At 33.0% G+C, this 26355-nt stretch overlaps 1 protein-coding gene across 2 annotated transcripts in view; it reads right to left on the minus strand.

Moving 5' to 3' along the window:
- PPP4R3B (protein phosphatase 4 regulatory subunit 3B) overlaps positions 1-26355 on the minus strand; it is a 77157-nt gene that overhangs the window by 26073 nt on the left and 24729 nt on the right. For both annotated transcript variants that reach the window (XM_074286964.1, XM_074286965.1), the window contains exons 4-5: positions 13468-14091; positions 4847-4924 (exon numbers count right to left, since the gene is read on the minus strand). In XM_074286964.1, coding sequence (XP_074143065.1) covers positions 4847-4924; positions 13468-14091 — 702 coding nt within the window. The remainder of the gene's footprint in view (positions 1-4846; positions 4925-13467; positions 14092-26355) is intronic.

Consider the following 26355-nt stretch of genomic DNA (forward strand, 5'->3'; position numbering starts at 1 on the left):
TACAAAAGAAAAGTAGAGAAGATGGAAGCAAGCACAGATAATGAAATTTGAATCCAAAAGCATGCCACCAAAAAGTATAAACATCAGGAATATGCAAGCTTGAAATGAACTAAAGTTTACAAGTATTGATAAAGTAAACAAAAAGATTTTTTAAATTGTTTTTTAAGAAAATAAAAGGTAAAGGACTCCTGTTTTATGTGGCTTAGAATAGGTTAAATAAAGAAAAGACAGAATTGTAAAACTTTCTCTGCTCAGAAGAATAATCTGTGGACTGTTCAAGACAAAAATGGCTAATAGGGATTGAAATCTAAGATAAATAGGGAGATAAATAAAAGAGTACCCAGTTTTTAAAAAAATCACCAAACCCCAAAAAAATTAAATCCCAGAATATGAAGTCAATTGCTAGATTTGTATCCTTAGTGTGTAGCACTTAATAATTAATTGTGGATTGATACAATTTCTAACCTGTTATCAGTAATCTATGACAGACCCTGGAAACAAAAAGCAGGAGAAGGTTAAATACCACTATGGTTTTTTGTTTGTTTTTTTAATGTAATGAAGTTTGATTGTTCAGTGGGCTTAATTCGGATTCCTGGCAAAATTCGAGAATATATCTTTAAAAGAATGGTTAGTGAACCATTCAAAAGAAGTGTTGATCACAACATCATCAAGAAAGACTGGCAGACTAATCTTATTTCCTTTTTTGATAGGGATATATTATGCCAGGGAAATACTGTATCAGTTTTACCCAGGTAGCAAAGTATTTGATAATCTTTTATGCAATTCTTATGGAAAGGGAATGATAGGCAGGTTAAGTGGCATAATGAATAAAGAACAGGTATAAAGTTAAGAAAACTTAAGTTCAAGCCTGATACCTAATAGTTGTGTGACCATCATTTAACCTATGTGTCTTATTTTTGTTCTATAAAATGGTGATATCATATGTATGTATGTGTGTGTGTGTATATAGGTATACAGCACCTACCTTCAAGGATTGCTGTGAAGATTAAATGATATAATAATTGTAAAGCCCTTAGCACAGTGTCTGGCACATAATAGTGCTATAAAATGTTAGTTATTATTATTATCATTAGAAGTTATTAAGTAATGTTAGAATTAGATAAATCTGAAATTACTAGAATGGTCATTTCCAAAAAGTACTCATTAATTGTTCTAATTAATAGGTTAATACACAGGAAAAAAAGGAAATCCTTTATCATACTATTGAGTCATATTGAATTTGTATTCTACTGCAAACCTACACAGGTGGACAAACATCTGTCTAGCTAGATTTGCTCAAGTTTGTGCCTATGTTCAGTTTTTTAATATATATGAGGATTTTTTTTTTCTTGTTCTTGTTAAACTCATGTTAAATAGCACAGGGCAAAGAAGAAATCCTTGAGGGCACTCTGGAGGAAACCTCAAGTTGGCCTGGAACCAATAATGACTACTCATTGAAAGAATAGCCATTCTATTAGTTCCAAATCTACCTAACTCTCTCATCTCTGTTTCTATAATAATGGCTTAAAAAAAAAAAAAAAAAAAAAAAAAAAGTAAATGTGAACTTAGGCTGCATTAAGAGAAGCACAGTATCCAGAACTAGGGAGATGACAGATACATCATATCCTGTGTTAGTCAAGCCAGATCTTGAGTATCATGTTCAGAACTGCATACATTTGTGCAAGAAGACTGGTGAGCATCCAGAGATGGAAAATCAGAATGCAGAAGATTTCAAGACCATATCATATAGGGAGTGGAAAAAGGAAAAGGAGGTGTCTGATGATGAAAAGATGTCATAAAGGAGACATGAAAATTGTTTTTAGGAATCTGAGAAGCTATTGTGTGGAAGAGGAGTTTTAAACTTGTTCTGAGGGCAACAAGTAGAATTAGAGACAACAATTTTAAGCCCCTAAGAAACAAATTTAGTGTTGATATAAGGAAAAACTATGCATTAATCAAAGATATTGAAAGTGAACAGGCTGCACCTATGCAAAAGTTAAATAAATAATTAACAGCTTGAAGAGGAGATTCTTATTTAGGTACTAATTATACAGATGGTCTTTGAACTATCAACTCAGATTCTGTAATTCTCTGGGCAAATAATACATTTTGTGCTTTGATTTTTACAGTATGAATGGTTGAATCAATTTTTTTTGTACCACTGGAGATTTTGTTAAATGAGTTTTTGTAATATTCTAGATCTTAATACATTGTTATCACCAAAAAAGAAAACTTGTAGCACTTTTATCAATCAAGAGTTTTTTTACTTGAATTTTACATAGGTCATTTTCCATGATAATGAAAAACATCTTAGGTAAACGAGTTTGTCTGTTTTATGATTTACTTGATACTGATCTCAGTCTATTTTTGAACAGTTTTTCCTATCCCTAGACCTGTCACAGTCTATTTATGATGTTCAACACATGTATGAGAAACTTTCTTTGAGAAGAACCTTCAAAGTTACATTTTGTCTTATCAACTTAAAAAATTTCAAAAAAACCCAGACAATTGGGTCTTACAGTTTTGGTTGTTCTCAATGATAAAGATGTAGTGAGCTACAGAAAGATAATTGTGAAAACCTCCTGTTCCTTCTGGTAGTTTTATCAAGGATACTTCATGTAAGTATAGACCATTTTCATAAAGATTATAGATGAGAAGCTAGGCGTATAAGTCAGTAATTGGTGATATTTTTTTGGTTGTCTCACAGGGGCAGGGAGATAAATCACTATCTGTGATCTTTTGTACCTTTCATAATCTTCCCTCTTTGAGCTATCTTGAAAAATGATTGAATGCCTTCAAAATTATGTCACCTCCTGCAAATATTTCTTCAGTAATTTTTTGTTCAGGTCAAGGCACTCTTCCTAACTTTATCTTTTTAATGCCAATGCCATTTCGTCACATAGTACACTGGCTTGAGATCTACGCCACAGTCTTCAAGAACAAAGGATCACCTCCATACCAGGATGAAGCATCAAAGAAGGACTGTGAAAGAATCCTTTAGATAATAAACCCCTTCTGAAGCATTTTAAAGAAACACATGAAAATGAAACCATCAATGCCAAATGAGTCAAATAATGTTTACCTTTCCTAACTCCCTCCACTCTAAACCCCAGCCTTACTGGTATAATATAAAATCAAAACAATTTAATTAGATGAGTCTCTATATTTAGTTATGATTTCTAGAATCTATTTGGAACTAGGAGATTTAAAAAATTATCTAATCTAACTCTCATTTTATTGAAAAGGAAACAGCTGTACTAAACTGTTTTTAGCTTTGTTATTTGTGATATATTCAATCTCTGAAGCTAGCAAAAATTCTCTATTTCAAATACTAAAGGCATTTCTACATTTAATTATATCTGTATAATACATAATCAAAGTTGGAAGAAACCTCAGAAACAATCTAGACCAATTCATTAATAAACAAGAATTAATTTTATCCAAATAATCATTAATAGCTTTTTCCTAAAAGAAGTAATTAATTATTCTTGGATTGTTCTTATTGTTAGAAGGTTTTCCTTAAATCAGGATAATTCTATAACTTTTTTATAGATGAAGTTTTCTACAATTTTTATCTATTCTTATTCTTATCTCTGTTTTGGGGAGCCAAGGAGAACAAGTCTAATCACTTCTTCCATTTTGTAGTTATCCTCAAATTTTGAAGAGACTTGTCATGTACAACTAGAACTATTCTATTTCAGGTTGAAATTTCCTAGTTTCCTTAATCAATCCCAAAATAGCATGATCCCAAGGATAATAGACATTCTCTATTCTCCAAAGCCCTTCTAAAAATGTATTGCCCAGAACTAAATTTAAAACTCCAGATATAGTTTGACCAGGGCAGAGCACATCACTTACCTAATTCTATACACTATACCTCTCTTAATGCAGCATTAGAATCATCATTGATTCATATTGAATTTGCAGTTCACTAAAAAAAGATTTTTCAGATTGTATCGTAAAGCAATTCATTATTCATCTCAGAACTGAGAAGTTGAATTCTTGAAAACAAATAAGGCCTTACATTTATCTTTATTAAAATATATGTTACTTGATGTTCAATGTCTCTTTGGACTCTTCAACTTCTCTATGTTTTCTTAAATCTTGATTTTTGTCATCAACTATATATATTCCAAATTTATGCCATGTGTCATCTATACCTTTATTCAAACTGTTGATAAAAATGTTAAACAACATAAGACCAGACATAGAACCACAAGAGACCTATCAAGTTGACCTGGAACAAATAATAACTATTTTTTGGGTCTGATAGTTTGATTAGTTCCAAAATCACCTAATCTTACATCTCTCCTTTTTCATAATTCTTTCAGTAATGTGATATGCAGTTCATCTGGGCCTGGAAAATAAAGTGCAACTTACTGATCTCTTATTATCCCCTATTTATCTTGAGTTTCAACTTTCTATTAACTATTTTTTGGTCTTTCTTTTCCAGGCCAAAGATTATTTTCCTTAGCAAAGAAAACAGATTTAAAATAAAACAAGTTGTTCTATCTTCTATTTTGAAAAATCTTTGTCCAAATCAAACCCAAGTGACAGTAATTTTCTTTCTGCAAATTTTGTCTTTTTCCTAACAGAGATTTAAAAAAAATAAACCCAAATGTTTATGTTCAAACATAAAATTGTAAAAACTAATCAAATTATGAGAAAAATTGTCTTTATATACCTTGATTAAAAAAAACCTCTTCAATCTCTAAGAGTATGACATAATATATTTTTCTCTTGGAAAATTATTTGTTATAGTAGTCTTGTTTAAAAAAGATTGATACCGAAAATATAATGGCTTTTGATTCCTGATGTTTGAATTCAAGAATCAATAATGACTTACCAATTCACGTCGTTTATCATCATCTGTAGCTTCATCTGTTAATTGTGCAAAAACTTCAGACAAAAATTTCTCATCTTCCTGCATAATAAATAATAATTACTATAAAATATTAATAAAACATGATTTAGTAAATATAACAGGACTTTTTAAAGTAATAGAGCTTTCATTAAATCATATAGAACGTTTCAGACTAGATCTAAAATTCTAAGATAGTACCTACCAAACACCAAGCTCTCTGTATTTATTAGTCAGATGCAAAATCACCAAAATTTAAATTCTCTGTTTAACAGTACCATACTTAGTTAACATCCTAAACTATTAGGACTATAACAATTATACAGACTTGATCAGATGGCCATTGATGTCTCTTTACTCTCAAACTCTGTAATTCTGTAATCACAAAGTAAAAAGGTTTCTGAATGGCCCAGACAAGGACAAAAAAATCCATGCACACTTCATTTGGCAATCTTTTCAAAGTCCTTCTTAAGATATTCTTAACTCTGAACTTATTCTGAACATAAGTTTAACAATAGATTATATAATTGTTTCTTAGGTCACAGCAGATTAGAAAGTAGGTGTGGTATGGAGAAATGCTTCTTGGAGGGAGGCATGATAATTGAAGTGAGGCATGATAATAGCAAGAATAAATGTGGGGCAGCTAGGTGGCTCAGTGTATAGAGCACCAGTCCCAAAGTCAGGAGGACCTGGTCTCAGACACTTAACACTTTCTAGCTGTGTGACCCTGGGCAAGTCACTCAACCCCAATTGCCTCAACTTAAAAAAAAAAAAAAAAAAAAAAGAAGCCTGACCTTGAAGAAAAACAGAAAAATTATCAAAAACAGACACAAGAACTAACAATTAGTATCACTCTGGAGCCATTTAGTATAATAGCAAATAACACCTCTTGGAGCAACATAGTATAAAAACTGATATTTAAATATTATTAATATATAATATCTTATAACATATAATATGTAAAACACATAATATAATAACATATTAGGTTATTAAGAATTTATATTCTATATGCTAAATATACAAATTTCCATCAAAAACTACCTTTTTTTTTTGAATACTCATATAGATGAGCACCTCATTACTTGACTAATCTAGGTATTGTATAACTTTATGAAAACTGCAATACAGTTGCAAGATTACTTATTAGCTTTATTTAGCAAAATCAAATTATAATATGACCTTCAAAATATTATGGATGTACCTCAAAAACTCCTACTAGCCCTCACTAAATTGGGAACTAAGTTCACAAATGTTAATCATACTCATGTGTTTGAGTGCATGCACACAAATACACAGACACAGAGTAATTGTTGAAAACTAAACCACTGGGAAAACAAATCATTACTATGACCTAATAAGACGTTACATTAATTTGTTATCTCATCTTGGACCTTATTTTAATCATCTAAAATAAAGAGTTTTATTGAGGTAGCTTTTATTTACCTACAAAGTAATTCTTTCAAACTTCAAGATCTGTCCAAGTTATACAACCTCTCCATCTCAGTTGCCTCATTTGTAAAAATTGAAGTGTTAGATGAATATTTCCAAATTTGTCTTCTCAACTTTAAATTTATGATCTATTCTTTAGTTTCACAACAGAATGGGAAACAAGTCCAAACTTATCCTACCCAGGATATTTCATGATAATAAAAAGTTTGATCATATTCTGAGTTTTTCACCAATCCCTTTTACCCCCATCCTCACCCCACTTTTTACCAGGTTGAAAAAATCCTAGCCTTTGCTAAGATTTTCACATACAAAATGCACTATTTCCTCTATCATCTGAGTTGCTTTTGCTTTACCTGCCCAAATCCGTACCATTCTTAAGTTGCACCAATTGAAACCACCAAAAAAAAAAAAAAAAAAAAGAACTGTAAATCAATCAAACTTTTGAAAAAGAAAAAAAAAACTGTTTACAAAATTGCTTTCTGGAAATATGTTTTGGTTTTTTGTTTTTCTTTTTTAAAAACACAATGGTACACTGGATAGACTTGGGATGGAAAATATCATCCACATCCAGAGAAAGAAATGAATGGAGACTGAATGCAGAACAAAATACACTATTTGCATTTGGTTTTGTTTGTTTTTTCCTTTCTCATGGTTTTTCTCTTTTATTCTGATTTTTCTTCTCAACATAACTAATTCAAAATGATTGTGTGTGTGTGCATACATATATATATATATTTTTTTTTTTTTAAAGGATTGCATATATTTAACTTATATCAGATTACTTGCTGTCTTGGGCTAGGGTGGTAAGAGAGGAGGGAAAAAATTTAGAACAAAAGGTTTACAAAAATGAATATTGAAAACTATCTTAATTTGTAATTGGAAAAAAAAATAACATTAATTGTACTAACCTACTTAGGGATCCAACAGTCCATCATGACTGACAACTATCTCAAAGTAATATATTTATATAAGTAGAGTTTGGTTACCTTTTCCCTTAATCTTTAAAATGTGCCAAATTTGCTCTTGTAGGCATTGTAAATTTTTTTTATCTTTCAGGTGTTTATGAATTTCTTTCCATTTATTTTGAAAGAACTCTAAGGGGCAGCTAGGTGGCGCAATGGATTGAGCACCAGCCTTGAATTCAGGAAGACCTGAGTTCAAATCTGCCATCAGACACTTAATACTTCCTAGCTGTGTGACCCTGGGCAAGTCACTTAAGCCCAGCCTCGGGGGAAAAAAAAAAGAAATTAAGAACTCAAATTAAATCCTACTTTTTTTTTGAGATAGCAACTTTATATTTTGCCTTTTATGGCTCAAGTGAAAGAAAGTACTATGAGTGGATTTTTTTAAGGTATGAAAAAACTTTTTATTTTTTAAAATAGTATTTTATTTCTCCAAATACATGTAAAGATAGATATCAACATTTATTTTTATAAAACTTTGGATTTCAAATTTTCCTCCTCCTCTCCCCAAAATAGCAAACAATTTGATATAGGTTAAATATATGCAATCCTTTAAAAACATATTTAACATCTCATGTTGTACAAGAAAAAAAATCAGATCAAAAGAGAAAAAAAGCACAAGAAAAAAACAAGCAAGCAACAAAAAGGTGAAAACACTGCTTTGATCCACCTTCAGTTTACACAGTTCTCTCTCTAGATGGGAATGGCATTTTCCATCCTAGGTGTGACTAGATTTCCCCTCACCCCCAACACCAACAAAGAGTTAATTACTAACTAGGTCTATATCCAAAGAGATCAAAGAAAGAAAAGTGCCCATATGTGCAAAAATAATTATAGCTACTCTTTTTCAGGTGGCAATGACTGGGGAAATGATAAGGTGCTCATAATTTGGGGAATGGTTGAATAAATTGTGGCAAATGAATATGATAGAATACTATTGCACTGTAACATGGGATGGTATCAGAGAAATCTGGGAAGACATATGAATTGATAGAGAATGAAGGGAACAGAACCAAAAGAATATTTTATACAGCATTAATAATACAGCAATGACAAACAACTTTAAAATACTCTGACAAGCATAATGAATATCCACACCTAATTATGAAAAACCATGCTACCAACCTTCTCAATAGAAAGATGATGGACTAAAAATGTAAATTAAGACTTTTTTTGATGGGATATGGTCAATGGAGGAATTTTATTTTACTTGACTAAACATTTTAGTAACAAGAGCTTTGTTTTTCTTGCTTTCTCAGAAGGGGATGAGCTATGGTGAAATGTAGATGGAAAAGGCAGATCCTTATAAAGATAAAATTTAATTTTTAAAAATCTGTGTTGAGGAAGTTGACACTGTACCCTTTTAAGCTGGCCAATTTGTTACGAATATAATTTATAATGGCAAACAGATTTTCTGCTGAAAAATTCCAAGTTCTTATAGAGTTCAAACGTGTGATCTTAGATGCATTTAATTGTAGTTTTATCAATTAAAGACAGATGAAAGGTGATTATTTCCAAGTAATATTCTACAATTCAAACAGGGGCACCTAGCTATATTATATTAAAATTTCAAAAAGTTACTCTCAGAATTTAAATCTTATTACTAAAAATCATTAAAAAAAAAACCATTCCTAATAAACTCTCTGGTTCTAACTGCATTTCTTGATATCATCCTTTTAATTTGTAAAATTTCTTGAGTCTTAATATGATCCCTGTGTACTGTTACCTCCCCTACCCAAACAGAAAAAGCTTCAATATTAAAAAGATATCACTGAGCGATGGAGGCTAAAAGTTATTATACGCAAGAAAGTAGGAAAACCACCCATCAAGAAAATTTGATCTACTTTTTGATATCCTGGACAGAGTGTGAATCAAACATCAAAACTACTCTCAGAGAAGGTCAGTATAAATTTCTAGAAAAGAGAGTGGGGTGGGGATGATGGTACTGGTGGATAGGAAGGCATTTTTCCTTTAGAGAATTATAATGAAATTTCATTTTTTTAGACCAAAAAAATCCTAACCCAGATGGAAGCCAGCTAATAAATTCAGAAAAGACTAGGGTTGTACCTAGAAGTCTTCTGCATAAAGATAATAAATGTTAACTGATGAGACTGCCAAGACTATAAAGAAAGAGGCTCAAAGCAGAACTACAAGATATACTCACAGGTAAAGATGGCCTGTGAGTGATGGTAGGAGAATATCTTAGAGAAGAGAGGGAGAACAATGTTAGGGGAAAAGGGAACAGGGCCACAAACAAAAAGTTCAATTTATACCACACAGAAATGTCAAGGAAGCTAAGGATGTAGAAAAGTCCATCAACACCGATGATTTTAGAGAGAGCAATTGCAACTGAATGATGAGTCTGGAAAGCAGATCAAGGACAGAAAGCAGAAATAGACACAAAAAAAAAAACCGCACCAAACAGCTTTTTTCAAGGAGTTAGGCTGCAATGGGGAGCAATGATCCAAGACAAAGCAAAAGTTAAAAAGAATCTTAGAAACTATTCAACCCTCAAATATTTTAAAATTTAAGTAAAGCAAAACACCAGTTAATAAATATTCAAGCAATAACATCCCTCCTTAAATATTGAACATTATTCTAATTATAACCTCAACAACACCCTTCTAAATCTTTACACAAATAAAAAAACTTTGAAAAAATCAAAAGATTGATAAAAATTACCCAACTTCACATATCTAGAAATTCCATAACTTGTATGGAAGAGATAGATCCAACAAATATTAATCCTATTTTTGGGGGAGGGCAGGGAGGAAAAAGGGGGACATGATATTTCTAATTTTAAGAAATAGATGGACAATTAGGTGGTGCAGTAAATAAAGTAACAGGAATGAAGTCAGGAAAACTCATCTTACTGAGTTCAAATTTGTTCCACAATTCCTAGCTGTGTGATTCTAGAAAAGTCACTTAACCCTACTTGCCTCAGTTTCCTCATCTGTAAAATAAAATGAAGAAAGAAATGGCAAACCATTCCAGCATCTTTGCCAAGAAAACTCCATGTGGTGTCATGAATAGCTGAACATGACTAAAATGATTCAAGTTTTGAGAATAAGCTTTCTCACATAAAAATGAGGAGTCAGAGACTGATTTCCTGCTCCAGAAAGAAGAGGATCTTAATTAACTTAGTAATTTCTATGGGAAACATATTTCCATCTTATGAACTTTACAAATTTTCTACACTAAGACTGACTTTGAGATACCCAGTATAAATGAAAGCACTGAAATTTAGATCTTTTTCAGACTGGCAACACAAGCTTCTCTAAAATGCTAGAAAAAAAAGGAAAACCTGTTACAAAAGAATCAGTTTTAATCAAGAGCACTATAGCAGTCATTTAAAAGAAATCAAACATTTGTTAAGCACTGCATTAGAAATACATATGTGCTATGTTTCCATTTAGCAAAATAATTCTTCAAGGGAAGAAAAAAAAAAAATATATATATATATTCGGTAGATACTGAAAGATTTGCCTTACAATTCCAATAAACTTATGATGGAAAGAGTCATCTGCATTCAGAGAGACAACTATGGAACCTTCATCAAAGGGTAGTATTTTTGCTTTTTTGTTGTTGCTTGTTTTTTTTCTCATGTTTATTTTCTCTTTCACCTTATGATCTATTTTTTCTTGTGCAGCATGACAAATATGGAAATGTTTAAAAGAACTGCACATGTTTAACATATATTAGGTTGCTTACTAGATATGGGAAGTAGTAGAAGGAATAACACAAGGTTTTGCAAAGATGAATGTTGAAAACTCTTTACATGCATTTGGAAAAAAAAAAAAAAGCTAAAAAAAAAAGTAATAAAAAAAATAATAAAAATTGCCTTAAATACCTCCACTCTTTCTATCCAGTCCCCCTCTAGGGAAGAATAATCACAGCATCCAAGATAATGTAATCTTATTGAGGACAGAGACAGTTTCATTTTATCTTTGTATATATGGCATTTATAGAGAAACCTGGCTTGAAATTAAGTACTTGGTAATTTCCTGCTCTCCAAAGGAAAGGATCATCTTTTAATTTTTGTGGAGACATCTCTATCTTGTGAATAGAATAGACTGGAATTAAGTGGACAGAAGTTGAGTTGACTATTCTATAATGTATTGAACTTTAGTATCATAAGTACCATGCTTAGAATTAATCAGTTCAAACAAATGAGAACTTAAATTGAAAAATAATATGGCAGAAAGTAGGTACTGACCAACATATCATAGCCCATAAGGTTGAAATGGATTCACAATCTAGCTATAAAGGGCATATAAGCAAATTAGAAGCACAAAGGATGGTTTACCTGTCAAATCTGTGGAGAAGGCCAATATTTATAGCCAGTATTTCTAATAAAGGCCTTATTTCTAAAATATACAGAGAACTGAGTCAAGAATACAAGTCAGGGGGCAGCTTGGTGGCGCTGTGGATAGAGCACCAGCCCTGAACTCAGGAGGACCTGAGTTCAAATCTGCTATCAGACACTTAACACTTCCTAGCTATGTGACCCTGGGCAAGTCACTTAACCCCAATTGCTTCAGCAAAAAAAAAAAAAAAAAAAAAAAAAAAAAAAAGTCACCCCCAATTGATAGACAAAGCATTATGAACAGACAATTTTCAGATGAAAAAAATTAGAGCCATTTATCTATTCATGTGAAAAAATATTCTAAGTCACTACTGATTAGAGAAAGGCAAATTAAGACAATTCTGAGTATAACTCTCAGGTTGCCTAAAATGCCAGGAGAAGATAATAATAAATATTAGAAAAGATGTGGGAAAACTAGGACCATAATGCATTGTTTGATCCAACAGTCTCACTACTGGGACTGTATCCCAAAGAAATCATATTAGAGGGGGAAAAGACACACAAATTGTTTTTCTCTTTGCATTTCTCTTTGTAGTGGTAAGGAACATGAAATTGGATGGGAGTCCAACAGTTGGGGAAATGGCTGAATAACTTATGGTTTATGAATGTAATGAAATATCATTATTCTATAAAAAATGAGGAGCAGGCTGATTTCAGAAAAGCCTTGAAACCTTACTTAAATTAACTGGTACTAACTGAAGTGAATGAAAAGAACATAGTACACAGTAAACAAGATTATGGTATGATCAACTGTGATGGTCTTGGTTCTTCTCAGCAATAAGATGATTCAAGACAATTCCAATAGAATTGGGATGGAAAGTACCATTTGTATCCAGAGAAAGAATTGTGCAGACTGAATGTGGATCAAAGCATAGTATTTTCATGTTTTTTGTTTTTTTTTTTTTTGGGGGGGGGGGGGGAGGTTGTTTTCTTTTCCCTTTTGGTCTGATTTTTCTTACACAACATGACAAATATGGAAATATGTTTTAAAGGAATGAACATATTTAACCTGTATCAGGTTATTGAAAACTACATGTTATTTGGAAAAATCATGAACCAGTATAAGCTGGCTAAAGTACACCACTGACTATAGTCCTAGATTAGAATAAGGGATAATGGCTGGCAGAATAAAGGGATAATGTCATTCTTTGTGACACACATAATAATGTAAAAGATGTTTTTAATAAATATAAATAATATCTGATAAGAAATCAAAAATTGTTAACAAAATTTTATGTGAATTTTTAAAAATCCCCAAATATAAAGATCAAATCAATTCTTTGTCATCTGTAATATAACCTCACTTGAAAAAAAAGAAAAGTTAAAAATAAGTAATATTCCTTCCCTACCATTTGTCAATTATCACATCTATGAAGATTACTAGTTATTTAGATATTTATAGGTTATTTTTCTTTTTCTTCTTTTTCTTTTAAGTTTTTTTTTTAAGTTTTTTTTTTTTTCCTTTTTGAGGCTGGGGTTAAATGACTTGCCCAGGGTCACACAGCTAGGACGTGTTAAGTGTCTGAGACCAGATTTGAACTCGGGTCCTCCTGAATTCAAGGCTGGTGCTCTATCCACTGCACCACCTAGCTGCCCCTATAGGTTATTTTTCAAAACCATATTTTAAGAATCAAAACTAAATCAAATGGCTACACCAAAGCACACAAATATAAAAGGTGGTATGATTTTAAAATAGCACCTAAAACTGCTATTACTGATCATATTACATGTGACAAGTAACAAAGTTACACAGTTATAACACAACTTGTAAAGACATATAACTTGATAACCACTATTTGTCTCCAAAGCTTCTCATATTTACTTACCTGCAACATGCTGACAATTTCAACTTTGTTGAAGAAAATAAAGGAAGTAAGAGTAGAAAGAAAATTCTCTTCAAAAACAGACGGTGTTGGCAAAATGATGTCCTGAATGTATTGTACCCTGTAAGTCTGATGGATTTTTTGCCTAAGTTCAGAGTCTGTTATTGGTATAACTTCTTTAAATTTTGCTGTTTTGGTCAAGAATTCCCTATGCCTTTTTGGCTGAGCCAAAGCAGGATCATATTCAAGGCATCCCACGACATCCATAATACACTCATCAGAAAACATCACCTCAAACAGAGTTGCTTTATTTAGGAATAATATTCCTCTAATAATTTCATATAAATGGTGTAAGCCTTCAGTGTTCTCTAAGTTCTCACAAACTTGGAAAAGTTGCAGAAGTTTTTTAATATAACCTTCATTTTCCAAGGCCAGTGCTAACTTTTCCCTACGGATAGGTGAGGAGAGAACTGAGGTAACTAAGTCAGCAATCTCTTCAAGTTTGTTGAGTTCACATGTAGGCAGGTCAATTAAATGACTAGTTTCAGGCATTTCTTCAAATCGTTCTTCTTCTGACTCATCAATGAGGTCCTGAGTGACTTCCACCGAAGGATCTTTACCTTGAACCTAACAATAAAACAAGCAAAACTGGTTATTTCTTACTATATAAGAATAATATTTTGACAAATAAATTCTAACAATCATTGTGTTTAAGAAAATATCAAAATTAATACATCAAGATTTTGATTTAAAATAGTTAAAGCTTAATATTAATATGTTCTATTGACAAAGTTTTTGAGAATACATAGTCAGCTGCATGCCAGAATATTCATTTATTCAAAAATTTATGTTGATAAAATTGTAAAATAATAATAATTTAAAATTGAATGGGAGTCTCTCAATCAAAAAACGTGGTATGCTGGGGGATACAAAAGGAAAAACCACTACTCTTTTTTCTTCAAGAGACTCACATTCCATTAGAGGAAACATTAAGAAAATGTAATTGTAATAAATAAAGTCAATAAAGGATGTTTAGAAGATAAACTCAGTGGAGAAATGAGAATGGGGACTGGTAAAAACTTCCTGCAGAGGTAAGGATTTGAGCTGAGTATTGAAATAAGCCGAGGCCATTAGTGAGTGAGGAGAAAACATTTTAAACATGAGGGACCTTCAGGGTAAAAACATGCAAATGGGAGTATAGTGTACAAAGTTGTCAAGCAGGCCAATTATAGCTGAATATCAAAGTGTATGAAAGGCAGCAGAATGTAATAAGTATGGAAAATTAAGAATGAGGAAAATTATGAAATTTAAATGCCAGAGGAATTTGTTATTTATTTTTGAAGTTAACAGGGAACTGTTCAAATTTAGGAGGGCAATAAGATTTAACAAGCTCTAGGAAAATCATTTTGGCAGCCAAATGAAGGATGAACTGGAGTGAGAATAAACTTGAACAGCATAAACAGCAATTAGAAGTGTCTTGGCCAAACAAGAGCCTAAACAAGAAGTGATGAGGGTCTATACAAGGGTAGTAGCTGTATATGTGAAGGGAAGATGACTATATTCAAGATTTTATGAAGGTAGAAATGATCAGATATGGCAACATCCTGGACATATGGGGTAAAAATGAGAAACTGAGTAGATATCCATAAAGTCACTGAGAAGAAGTTATCTAGACCATTGGTATCAACCTGCCCCCCCCCCCAAATCTATACTTCATCCCTTCTTTAATCAGATTAAAATGTAACTGGGAGACATTTAACAAAATAGAAAAAAATAAATACAATTATTATTTTGTGGTTTTCAAAGTCAATATGCAGTAGCAGAGATATATATTTCAATTGGTATAGATAATAATGACTAGTTTTAAAAAAAACAATGGTTTAGGAGGAAAAATAGTGAGCTCTATTTTGCATGTATTAAATTGAAACAGCTAAAAGACATTCAATTTAAATTCAAAAGGCAGTTGGTGAGGTAGAATAGGAATTTAGATTAAATCTGGATGTAGAGATATGAGAATTATCTGCATGAACACAACTAATGGGCTCATCAAGTTAAATCACAGAAAGTGAGAGTTGTACTAGGAAAAAATTTTTATATCTAAGAGTTCTGAAACAGATTCTTCTGATAAAGAATTGTTTTCTGATAAAGAATACAAGCCATTCTCCAACTGATCAAAGGATATGAAACAACAATAATGAACTGTGCCCAAAGGACTATCAAACTCTGCATACCCTCCCTTTTTTAATTGTAGCTTTTTATGTACAAGATATATGCATGGGTAATTTTTCAGCACTGACAACTACAAAATCTTTTGTTTCAATTTTTCCCCTCCTTCCTCCTCCCCCTTCCCCCAGATGGCAGGTAGATCAACACGTGATAAATATGTTAAAGTATATGTCAAATACAATATATGTATACATATCCATAGTTGTTTTTCTGTATACCTTTTGACCCAGCAGTGTTATTACTGGGTCTATATCCCAATGAAATCCTAAAGGCAGAAAAAGGACCCCCATGTGTAAAATTATTTATAGTAACCCTTTTTGCAGTGGCCAGGAACTGGAAACTGAATGGATGCCCATCAGTTGAAGAAGACTGAATAAATTATGGCATATGAATGTTATGAAATATTATTGTTCTATAGAAACGATCAGCAGGATAACTCCAGAAAAGTGTGGAAAGACTTGCATGAACTGATGTTAAGTGAAGTGAGTAGAACCACAAAAACAATGTACATGGCAACAATTAAGATTATGCAATGATCAATTCTGATGGACGTGGCTCTTTTCAACGAGGTGATTCAGGTCAATTCTAATAGACTTGTGATAGGGAGCCATCTGTACCCAAAGAGAGGATTGTGGGGTCTGAAGGTGGATCACAACATAGTATTTTCACTTTTTTTTGTTGTTTTTTGTTTGCTTTCTCATTTTTCCCCCTTTTTGATTTGATTTTTCTTGTGCAACATAACTGTGGAAATATGTCTAAAAGAATTGCATGTTTAATATATATTAGATTACTTGCTATTTAAGGGAGGGAGAAAAAATTTGGAACACAAGATTTTACAAGGGTGAATGTGGAAACTATGCATATATTTTGAAAATAAAAGGCTTAAAAAATAAAGGACAAGAAAGTAGTTGTGTCATGGACTCTTTTGGCAATCTGGTGAAGCCTATGGACCCCTTAGGGCTTAGAACATTCTTGGTATATAACACACACTTAAATGTTTACTAATCTGATTTCTTAAAATGGCATGTTAAATTTCAGTCAAATGTTAGTAAAAATAAAGGTGTAGATTCCCCCCCCTACAAGTTTCTGGGCCCCCGGAAATCTATGTAGAAAGTCCTTAAATATGTTACAAACGGGGGCAGCGAGGTGGCACAGTGGATAGAGCACTAGCCTTGAATTCAGGAGGGCCCGAGTTCAAATCTGGTCTCAAACACTTAACACTTCCTAACTGTGTGACCCTGGCCAAGTCACTTAACCCCAGCCTGGGAGGGGAGGAGGAAATGTTACAAACCTGGTAGAGGTTTTTAAGACAATTTAGGATTAAAAGCATGGACACCCACAGCCACACCTCTTTTGGGAATTAGGATAGAGATACCGAATTCAATGAATAAAGGAGACCATCTTAGTCACATAGTAGGTGCTTCAGAGATGCTTGAATTAATTTTATACATGGTGAATTGTTAATAGTCTTTGTGTTTCAGCTATTTCATTAAGGTACAGCTTGTTATTGTATATTTATATTCATTTCATTACTGAAAAAGACAGTTTAAAATTTAACTTTATGCACAGAAGAAATTTTGTGTTCTGTCTCTGGTTTGCAAACTTCAAAGAATAATTTTATTTTTTTTTTTTGCATCTGCGAAATAATTTTATTTTTTTTTCCATTTTATTATAGTTTTTGTTGACAAAACATATTATGCATGGGTAATTTTCCAACATTGACCTTTACAAAAACTTCTGTTCCAAACTTTTTCCCTCCTTCCCTCCACCTCGTCCCCTAGATGGCAGGTAGTCCCATACATGTTAAACATGTTAAAGTATATGTTAAATATATGTATACATATTTATACAGTTATCTTGCTGCACAAGAAAAATCGGATTTAGAAAGAAGGTAAAATAACCTGAGAAGACAAACAAAAATGCAAGCAAACAATAATGAGAAAGAGTAGAAATGCTATGTTGTGATCCACACTCATTTCCCAGTGTTCTTTCACTGAATGTAGCTAGTTTTGTTCATTACTGATCAACTGGAACTGATTTGGATCCTCTCATTGTTGAAGAGGGCCACGTCCATCAGAATTGATCCTCATATAGTATTGTTGTTCAAGTGTATAAAGATCTCCTGGTTCTACTTATTTCACTTAGCATCAGTTCATGTAGGTCTCTCTCCAGGCCTCTCTGTATGCATCCTTTGGGTCATTTCTTACAGACAATAATATTCCATAACGTTCATATACCATAATTTATTCGGCCATTCTCCAATTGATGGCATCCATTCAATTTCCAGTTTCTAGCCACTATGAAAAGGGTTGCCACAAACATTTTTGCACACATGGGTCTCTTTCTCTTCTTTAATATCTCTTCTAAGTCCAGTAGTAGCACTGCTGAATCAAAGCACTGCTATACTTTTTGAGTATAGTTCCAAATTGCTCTCCAAAACGGTTGGATCTATTACAACTCCACCAACAATGCATCAGTGTCCCAGTTTTCCCACATTCCTGCCAACATTATCATTATCTTTTCCTGTCATCTTAGCCAATCTGAGGTGTGTAGTGGTTATCTTTGAGTCTCAATTTGCATTTCTCTAATCAATAATGATTTGGACCACCAAAGAATAATTTTGGACAGCAAAGCAGATACTGTAGATCTAAATTTACCTATATGGAAACATGTCAGAGTTCTGACCAACAATAAAAATGTATTAATAAATAAGAACAGTCTATCTTAGATGCAGAATGCAAAGAAATCAAAGCTCATTGTTTCTGAGAGTATTCTACTCCTCTTAACATTATTTCTGCTTGCATGATAAATGTAGAAATGTGTTTTGGAGAATTGCACATGTTTAACCTATACTGGATTGCTTGCTGTCTAGGGGAAATGGGGGGAAGAAAGGAAAAAAATCTGGCACACAAGGTTTTGCAAGGATGATTGTTGAAAACTATCTTGGCATGTATTTTGAAAAAAAAAAAAGTTATCATCAAAATTTTAAAAAAGGAAACAAAACAAAAACCGTGTATTTGTGTTTCACAAATCTAGTTTATGAAAAATACACCTATTATTTCACAGTAATACAAAAATTCTGTTATAAAATAGGTTATATCTAGATGCTTTATGGTTTACAAAGCATTTTCTTTAATAACTCTGCAAGGATTGTACAAGATTTAGTGACTTACCCAGGGTCTACTACTAAATAATACTACTAAATAATAGTCATTGAATGAGATATAGTTACAATAAAGATTAAATTGAACACTATATGCCTTGACAAAACTAGCATCCAAAATTTTAAAATAATATTTCTCATATCTTTACGGCCTACACTCAACATTCTGTTTACCTAGTACATTAAAACTAAATAGCCATGAGGATTTATTCTGATGGAAGTGGAAATCTTCAACATAAAGAAGATCCAACTCACTTCCAGATGATCAGTGATGGACAGAAACAACTGCACCCAGAGAAGGAACACTGGGAAGTGAATGTAAATTGTTAGCACTACTGTCTATCTACCCAGGTTACTTATACCTTCGGAAGCTAATAATTAATGTGCAACAAGAAAATGGTATTTACACACATATATTGTATCTAGGCTATACTGTAACACATGTAAAATGTATGGGATTACCTGTCATTGGGGAGAGGGAGTGGAGGGAGGGAAGGGATGTTAGGATTACTAAGTGAGAACTGAGGTTGTCTGGACAGTGACAAGGTGAGAATTCAGGTTTTCTGGACAATTACAAGGTGAGAACTCAGGTTGACTTGATAGAGGGGGCAAGCTCATTGGCTGGGGTGGTTCTTCCCAGAAGCCCTTGCATTATCCCACGCCCATTCTCTGGGAGAATAAAAGAGAGGACTCCCAGAGATAGAAAGAAGACTCTGAATTGAGGAATCTCTTATAGCTGAAATGGGGCAGATGTTAGCTATATTCAATCCCTGGACCTCAGCCGACTCAACCCCAGCCCCAGAGACAACCTCAGTTCTCACTTAGTAATCCTAACAAAGGGATAATTTGGAAAAATGAATAAAAAAAAAAACAAAAAACTAAATAGCCTCAGAATACTGAGACAATAGGTCTACTGTTCTCAATGGCTAAGAATACAACTTTTACGCCTCTTACAAGTATTCTTAATTATCTCTTAAATTATTACACACACATAGACTCCTGTTTTTTTATTTAGAGTACTTTTTACTAGAGGCTAAGTAAATTGTCTTAGAACAGAAAGCCAGTATGTTTCAAAGGCAGGATTTAAATACAGGTCATCAAAATTCTGAGTAGGGTTTGCATATAGTGCTTTGCACTTTTATACTGAATATACTAAATACACTTTATCATTTATTGAAGACTCAAGGTCTTCATTAACAGTAATTACTGTACTAAAAGATGGAGACCCTCAGGTCCAACTGACATATGTAGCAATGTTTGTGGCAACAAAGTATTTCCCAGGAATCCTTTGCTTTTAATTTTTTTTTTGTAGTCACCCTTTGTGTTTTCTGTCTTCTATACCATCACTTCTTATTTTCCCTTAAGATCAATATGGCCTTTTCCCCTTCTAATTTAATATTTCTCTTTAAATAATTCTCCTTAATGCAAGATCACTTAACCAAATTCTCAGGGAATCCATAAATATTTCCCTCCCCCACCCCCCACCCCCCGAGGCTGGGGTTAAGTGACTTGCCCAGGGTCACACAACTAGGAAGTGTTAAGTGTCTGAGATCACATTTGAACTCGGATCTTCCTGAATTCAAGGCTGGTGCTCTATCTACTTCACCACCTAGCTGCCCCAGAATCCATAAATACTGATACAAAATAGAAGTTTATGATGCTAGAACTATAGACTCTCATTTGTTTCTCCTAACAGCTCAATTAAAAAGGCAACTATAATAACCATCCTTATTTTAGATTTCAAGAAATGATTTCAAGAGGGTGACTTGCTTAATGTCACAAGGAGAATCCCAGAATAAAGGGAAAACTTAAATCAATTCTCCTATGTCTAATGCTCTTAACAAACACTACAGCAAGCTGCCTCTGCCCAATAATAAAATTTTCTATTTACATAGCACTTTAAAAATATAAGCAATTCTCTTCAACAATGAAATGATTCAGACCAGTTCCAATGGTTTTGTGAACTAAAGAACCATCTACACCTAGAGAGAGGACTATGGAAACGGAGTGCAGTTCACACTTTTTGTTATTGGCTTGCATTTTATTTTCATCATCATTTTCTTTTCTGGTTTGATTTGATTTTTCTTGTACAGCAAGATAATTGTATAAATATGTATGCATTAAAAAGAAAAAGCATTCACAAAGATCTCATCAGGTCCTGACAATATTGTGAGGCACAAGTGTTAAAAGTGTCATTATATTTATCATATTGAAAAGCAATGTGTAATAGTGACAAAATGTCCACCTTGAAATCAGGAAGACCTGGATTTATATTACTCCATTCACAAATATGGGCTCTGAAATCCTGGATAGTTCACTGAACTTTTCAAAGTCCTAGGCAAATAATATAAGTTGTAAAGACAATTTTTGCCTGTACCTATTGAGGAAAATTTCCATATCTGGGAAATTCCCTATGCCAATGAAATAAGAGGTCCAGTTCTATCCCTAACCCCCTTATATTTATGAAATAATTGAGGCTCAAAAGGGTCAAATAACATGCCCCAAACTACATAATACCCAACAAGTGGCAGAATCTAGATTTCAACCTGTCTTCTTAGAAGTTTAATATCCTTTCCATTACATTATTCTGTAACAACATTCTCTGAAAATAAAAAATTTGAGTCCCACATGTGCAAAAATGTTTGTGGCAGCCTTCTTTGTAGTGGCAAGAAACTGGAAACTTACTAGATGCCCATCAATTGGAGAATGGCTGAATAAATTATAGTATATGAATGCTATGGAATACTACTGTTCTGTAAGAAATGACCATTGGAGAGACCTACATGAACTGATGCTAATTGAAATAAGTAGAACCAGGAGATCATTATACATGGCAACAAGAGTATACAATGATCAATTCTGATGGATGTGGCTCTCTTCAACAATGAGATGATTCAAACCAGTTCCATTTGTTCAGTAAGGAAGAGAGAGAAACATCTACACCAAGAGAAAGGAGTGTGGGAACTAAGTGTGGAACAAAAATGGCATTCTCACTCTTTCTGTTATTTTTCTTTCTCAGTTTTTCTTTTTCTTCCTTCTTGATCTGATTTTTCTTATAAAGCAAGATAACTGTATAAATATGTATACATATATTGGATCTAACATGTATTTCAACATATTTAACATGTATCAGACTTTGTCAGCTAGGGGAGGGGGAGGAGTTTTGCAAGGGTCAATGTTGGAAAAATTACCCATGCATATGCTTTGTAAATAAAAACCTTTAATTAAAAAAAAAAAAAGAATTTGGGGTCCAATGGCATACTGTGCTATCTCTATTGTCTAGAATTCAAGACTAATACATAACAGCGACCAATAGACTGTCAGACTCTTTTATTCAACAAACATTATTTCAGTTTTATTCTAGCCTAAATGAAAATTTGATTAGTAACAAAGGAACAATATAGAATGAAAATCAAAGGAACAATACAGCTGAGTAACTGAATATAAAATGGAAATCAATGGATTAAAAGGATCTTATAAATTCGCTTTTCAGAAAACTTCATGGTACCTAGGCTCTTCCTTCTTTTTTTTTTTTTTTTTGACAGTATATATGCATGAGTAATTTTTTTTTATAACATTATCCCTTGTATTCATTTTTCCAAATTATCCCCTCCCTCCCTCTACTCCTGCCCTAGATGACAGGTAATCCCATACATTTTATATGTATTACAGTATAACCTAGATACAATATATGTGTGTAAATCCAATTTTCTTATTGCACATATACCGAAGGTATAAGTAACCTGGGTAAATAGACAGTAGAGCTAACAATTTACATTCACTTCCCAGTGTTCCTTCTCTGGTTGTAGTTGTTTCTGTCCATCATTGATCAACTGGAAGTGAGTTGGATCTTCTTTATGTTGAAGATATCCACTTCCATCAGAATACATCTTCATACAGCACTGAAGTGTACAGCGATCTTCTGGTTCTATTCATTTCACTCAGCATTAGTTGATGTAAGTCTTTCCAAACCTCTCTGTATTTGTCTTGCTGGTCATTTTTTACAGAGCAATAATATTCCATAACCTTCATATACCATAATTTACCCAACTATTCTCCAATTGATGGACATCCATTCATTTTCCAGTTTCTAGCCACTACGAAAAGAACTGCCACAAACATTTTGGCACATGCAGGCCCCTTTCCGCTCTTTACTATTTCTTTGGGATATAAGCCCAATAGCAGCAATGCTGGATCAAAGGGTATGCACAGTTTGATAACTTTTTGGGCATAAGTTCCAAATTGCTCTCCAGAATGGTTGGATTCTTTCACAATTCCACCAACAATGTATTAGTGTCCCAGTTTTCCCACATCCCCTCCAACATTCATCATTATTTCTTCCTGTCATCTTAGTGGTATCTCAGAGTTGTCTTAATTTGCACTTCTCTGATCAGTAGTGATTTGGAACACTCTTTCATATGAGTGGATATAATTTCAATTTCATCATCTGAGAATTGTCTGTTCATATCCTTTGACCATTTATCAATTGGAGAATGGTTTGATTTCTTATAAATTAGGGTCAGTTCTTTATATATTTTGGAAATGAGACCTTTATCAGAACCTTTAATTGTAAAAATATTTTTCCAATTTGTTACTTCCCTTCTAATCTTGTTTGCATTAGTATTGTTTGTACAGAAACTTTTTAGTTTGATGTAATCAAAATCTTCTATTTTGTGATCAATAATGATCTCTAGTTCTCCTCTAGTCATAAATTCCTTCCTCCTCCACAGGTCTGAGAGGTAGACTATTCTCAGTTCCTCTAATCTATTTATGATCTCAATCTTTATGCCTAAATTATGGACCCATTTTGATCTTATCTTGGTATATGGTGTTAAGTGTGGATCCATATCTAATTTCTGCCATACTAATTTCCAGTTTTCCCAACAGTTTTTTCCAAATAATGAATTTTTATCCCAAATGTTGGTATCTTTGGGTTTGTCAAAGACTAGATTGCTATAGATGTACCCTTTTTTGTCCTTTGTACCTAATCTGTTCCACTGATCGACTGGTCTATTTCTTAGCCAATACCAAATGGTTTTGGTGACTGCTGCTATATAATATAGCTTTAGATCAGGTACACCTAGACCACCTTCATCTGACTTTTTTTTCATTAGTTCCCTTGCAATTCTCGACCTTTTATTCTTCCATATGAATTTTGTTGTTATTTTTTCTAGGTCATTAAAATAGTTTCTTGGGAGTTTGATTGATATAGCACTAAATAAAAAGATTAGTTTGGGAAGTATTGTCATCTTTATTATATTCGCTTGGCCTATCCAAGAGCACTGAATGTCTTTCCAATTATTTAAATCTTTATTTTTATGGCAAGTGTTTTGTAATTTTTAGGCTCTTCCTTCTTATGTGTATTATGAAATAGAAAAAAAAAAAAGGGCATAAGTAGTACTTAAATACATAGTGAAATTACTGATAAAATTGGAAGGCATAAAAAGAGGTAGAACAGTTCTGAGACTATCAAAATTGAGGCTTGACTTGGATTATAATATGGTTTATATATTACTGACAATTAAGAGACTAATTGCTAACTAATTTGCTAACACTACAAAAAAAGCCTTTGATCAAAGAAGTAGAGATGGTGATGAGGAAACCCCAAAACTCTTCTCCTTGGACTCTGCCTCACCCCAAACACAGTTTCCTCCTTATCTAAAAACCCATTGAATTCTATTCAAATTCCTACCCTGGCTGAAGCTCAAGCAGGAAGCCAATCTGGGACTCTACCCATGGGCCCCTTCAGATGATCCCCCTATTATAAAAAGGGCCAAACTGGAGTTGACTCTTTGCAGAAGTCCCAAACATGGCATCTTTACGCCGGCCATGTCAAGGATTTCTGTCCACCGGTGCCAACCCTGGCTCTAGTGTCTTTCTACCTTTTAACTTTACTTCCAAACCCCATAATAAACCTTTTTTTTTTTTTTTTTTTTTTTTAATCAATCTAGGTTTTTGGATCTGTAAATTCCTTTATAGAGGACTCTTGCGCCGCTACTAGACCTCATTTAACTCTGTATCTTTGCACCGAATCCAAAGGAGTTACAGGGGAGCTCTATTTGACTCCCTGTACCCCAAACCTGCCACTAGATCTCAATTAAACCTAATTTCATTTAGGCATCCCTTATCTAGTTCTCATCAATGGAACCAAGATAATAAAGAAAAATTGAAACTATGGATTTATCAAGACATGTTGGAAAAGCCAAATCATTTTTTTTCAAGACATCTCTTATTGCCCAAACTCTACATTAACATTTAATCTCAGTCTCTCTAAAACTAAATATAATAGTTGGAATGATGAGAAAAATTAGGACCCCCTTACTGTCTCAGTGTACATGAAATTCCTCAATGGGGTTCTTTAATATGTATTTTTCTATTGCTCTTACAACAGAACATAGTTAAAGAACCTAAAGAAAGTACTATTTTACGATGTTGATATTTCAACAGCTTTAGGGGCTAAATGACATTTAGCATAAGATGCTAAAGAAATAGGCTACAAACCTAAGGCTGGATTCAATTCCATTCAACAAACATTAAACACATTTGTACAGTATGTAGTATTTCATTTTCCATTTCTCTGAAAACAGTCTGTGTCTGAAATACATTCCTTCCTCAACTCTACCTCTTAGTTTCCTTAAGTGCACAAGTGCCTCGCCTCTTACAGTAAACCCATCCTGATAGTCCTCATCTTTCCATTCCCCAGTCATTAGCACTTTCTTTTTTTAAAAAATTACTTCATATTCATTTATCTGTACACATATTGTATATCTTCCATTCCACCCTCAAACTCCTTGATACTAGAAATTGTGAATGTGTGGGTAGTGGTAGTGCGACAGTGATATAACAGCAATTATACATGTCTCCTGTGATGTGCCAGTCACTATGCTAAATACTTAAAATATCTCATTTGATCCTCATAACAATCCTGAGAGGTAGGTTCTGTTATTATTCTCATGTTACATTTAGAGGAAACAGAGGTAAACAAATCACTTGGTAATAAGAATCTGAGATCACATTTGAACTTAGATCTTTTTGACTCGAGGCCCAACACACTATCCATTGTGCCCCTTGCAATTTTTTTAATTAAAGCTTTTTTATTTTCAAAACATATGCATGGATAATTTTCAACATTCACACTTACAAAACCTTGTGTTTTAAATTTTTTCCTTCCCTTCCCCCCCCAGGAGGCAAGTAATCCAATATATGTTAAACATATGCAATTCTTCTATACATATATCCATAATTATCATGCTGCACAAGAAAAATCAGATCAAAAAGGAAAAAAATAAGAAAACAAAAAAGCAAGTAATAACAAAAAAGAGGAAAATACTATGTTGTGATCTACATTCAGTATCTATAGTTCTCTTTCTAGATAGATTATTCTCTCCATCATAAGTCTACTAGAATTGACCTGAATCACCTCATTATTGAAAAGAACCATGTTCATCAGAATTGATGATCAAAAATTTCAAAAGCCTCAGATAAGGAATGAGAAAAGACTA

Source organism: Sminthopsis crassicaudata, chromosome 2 (assembly GCF_048593235.1).
Source record: "Sminthopsis crassicaudata isolate SCR6 chromosome 2, ASM4859323v1, whole genome shotgun sequence".
In the NCBI taxonomy this organism is placed as follows: domain Eukaryota; kingdom Metazoa; phylum Chordata; class Mammalia; order Dasyuromorphia; family Dasyuridae; genus Sminthopsis; species Sminthopsis crassicaudata.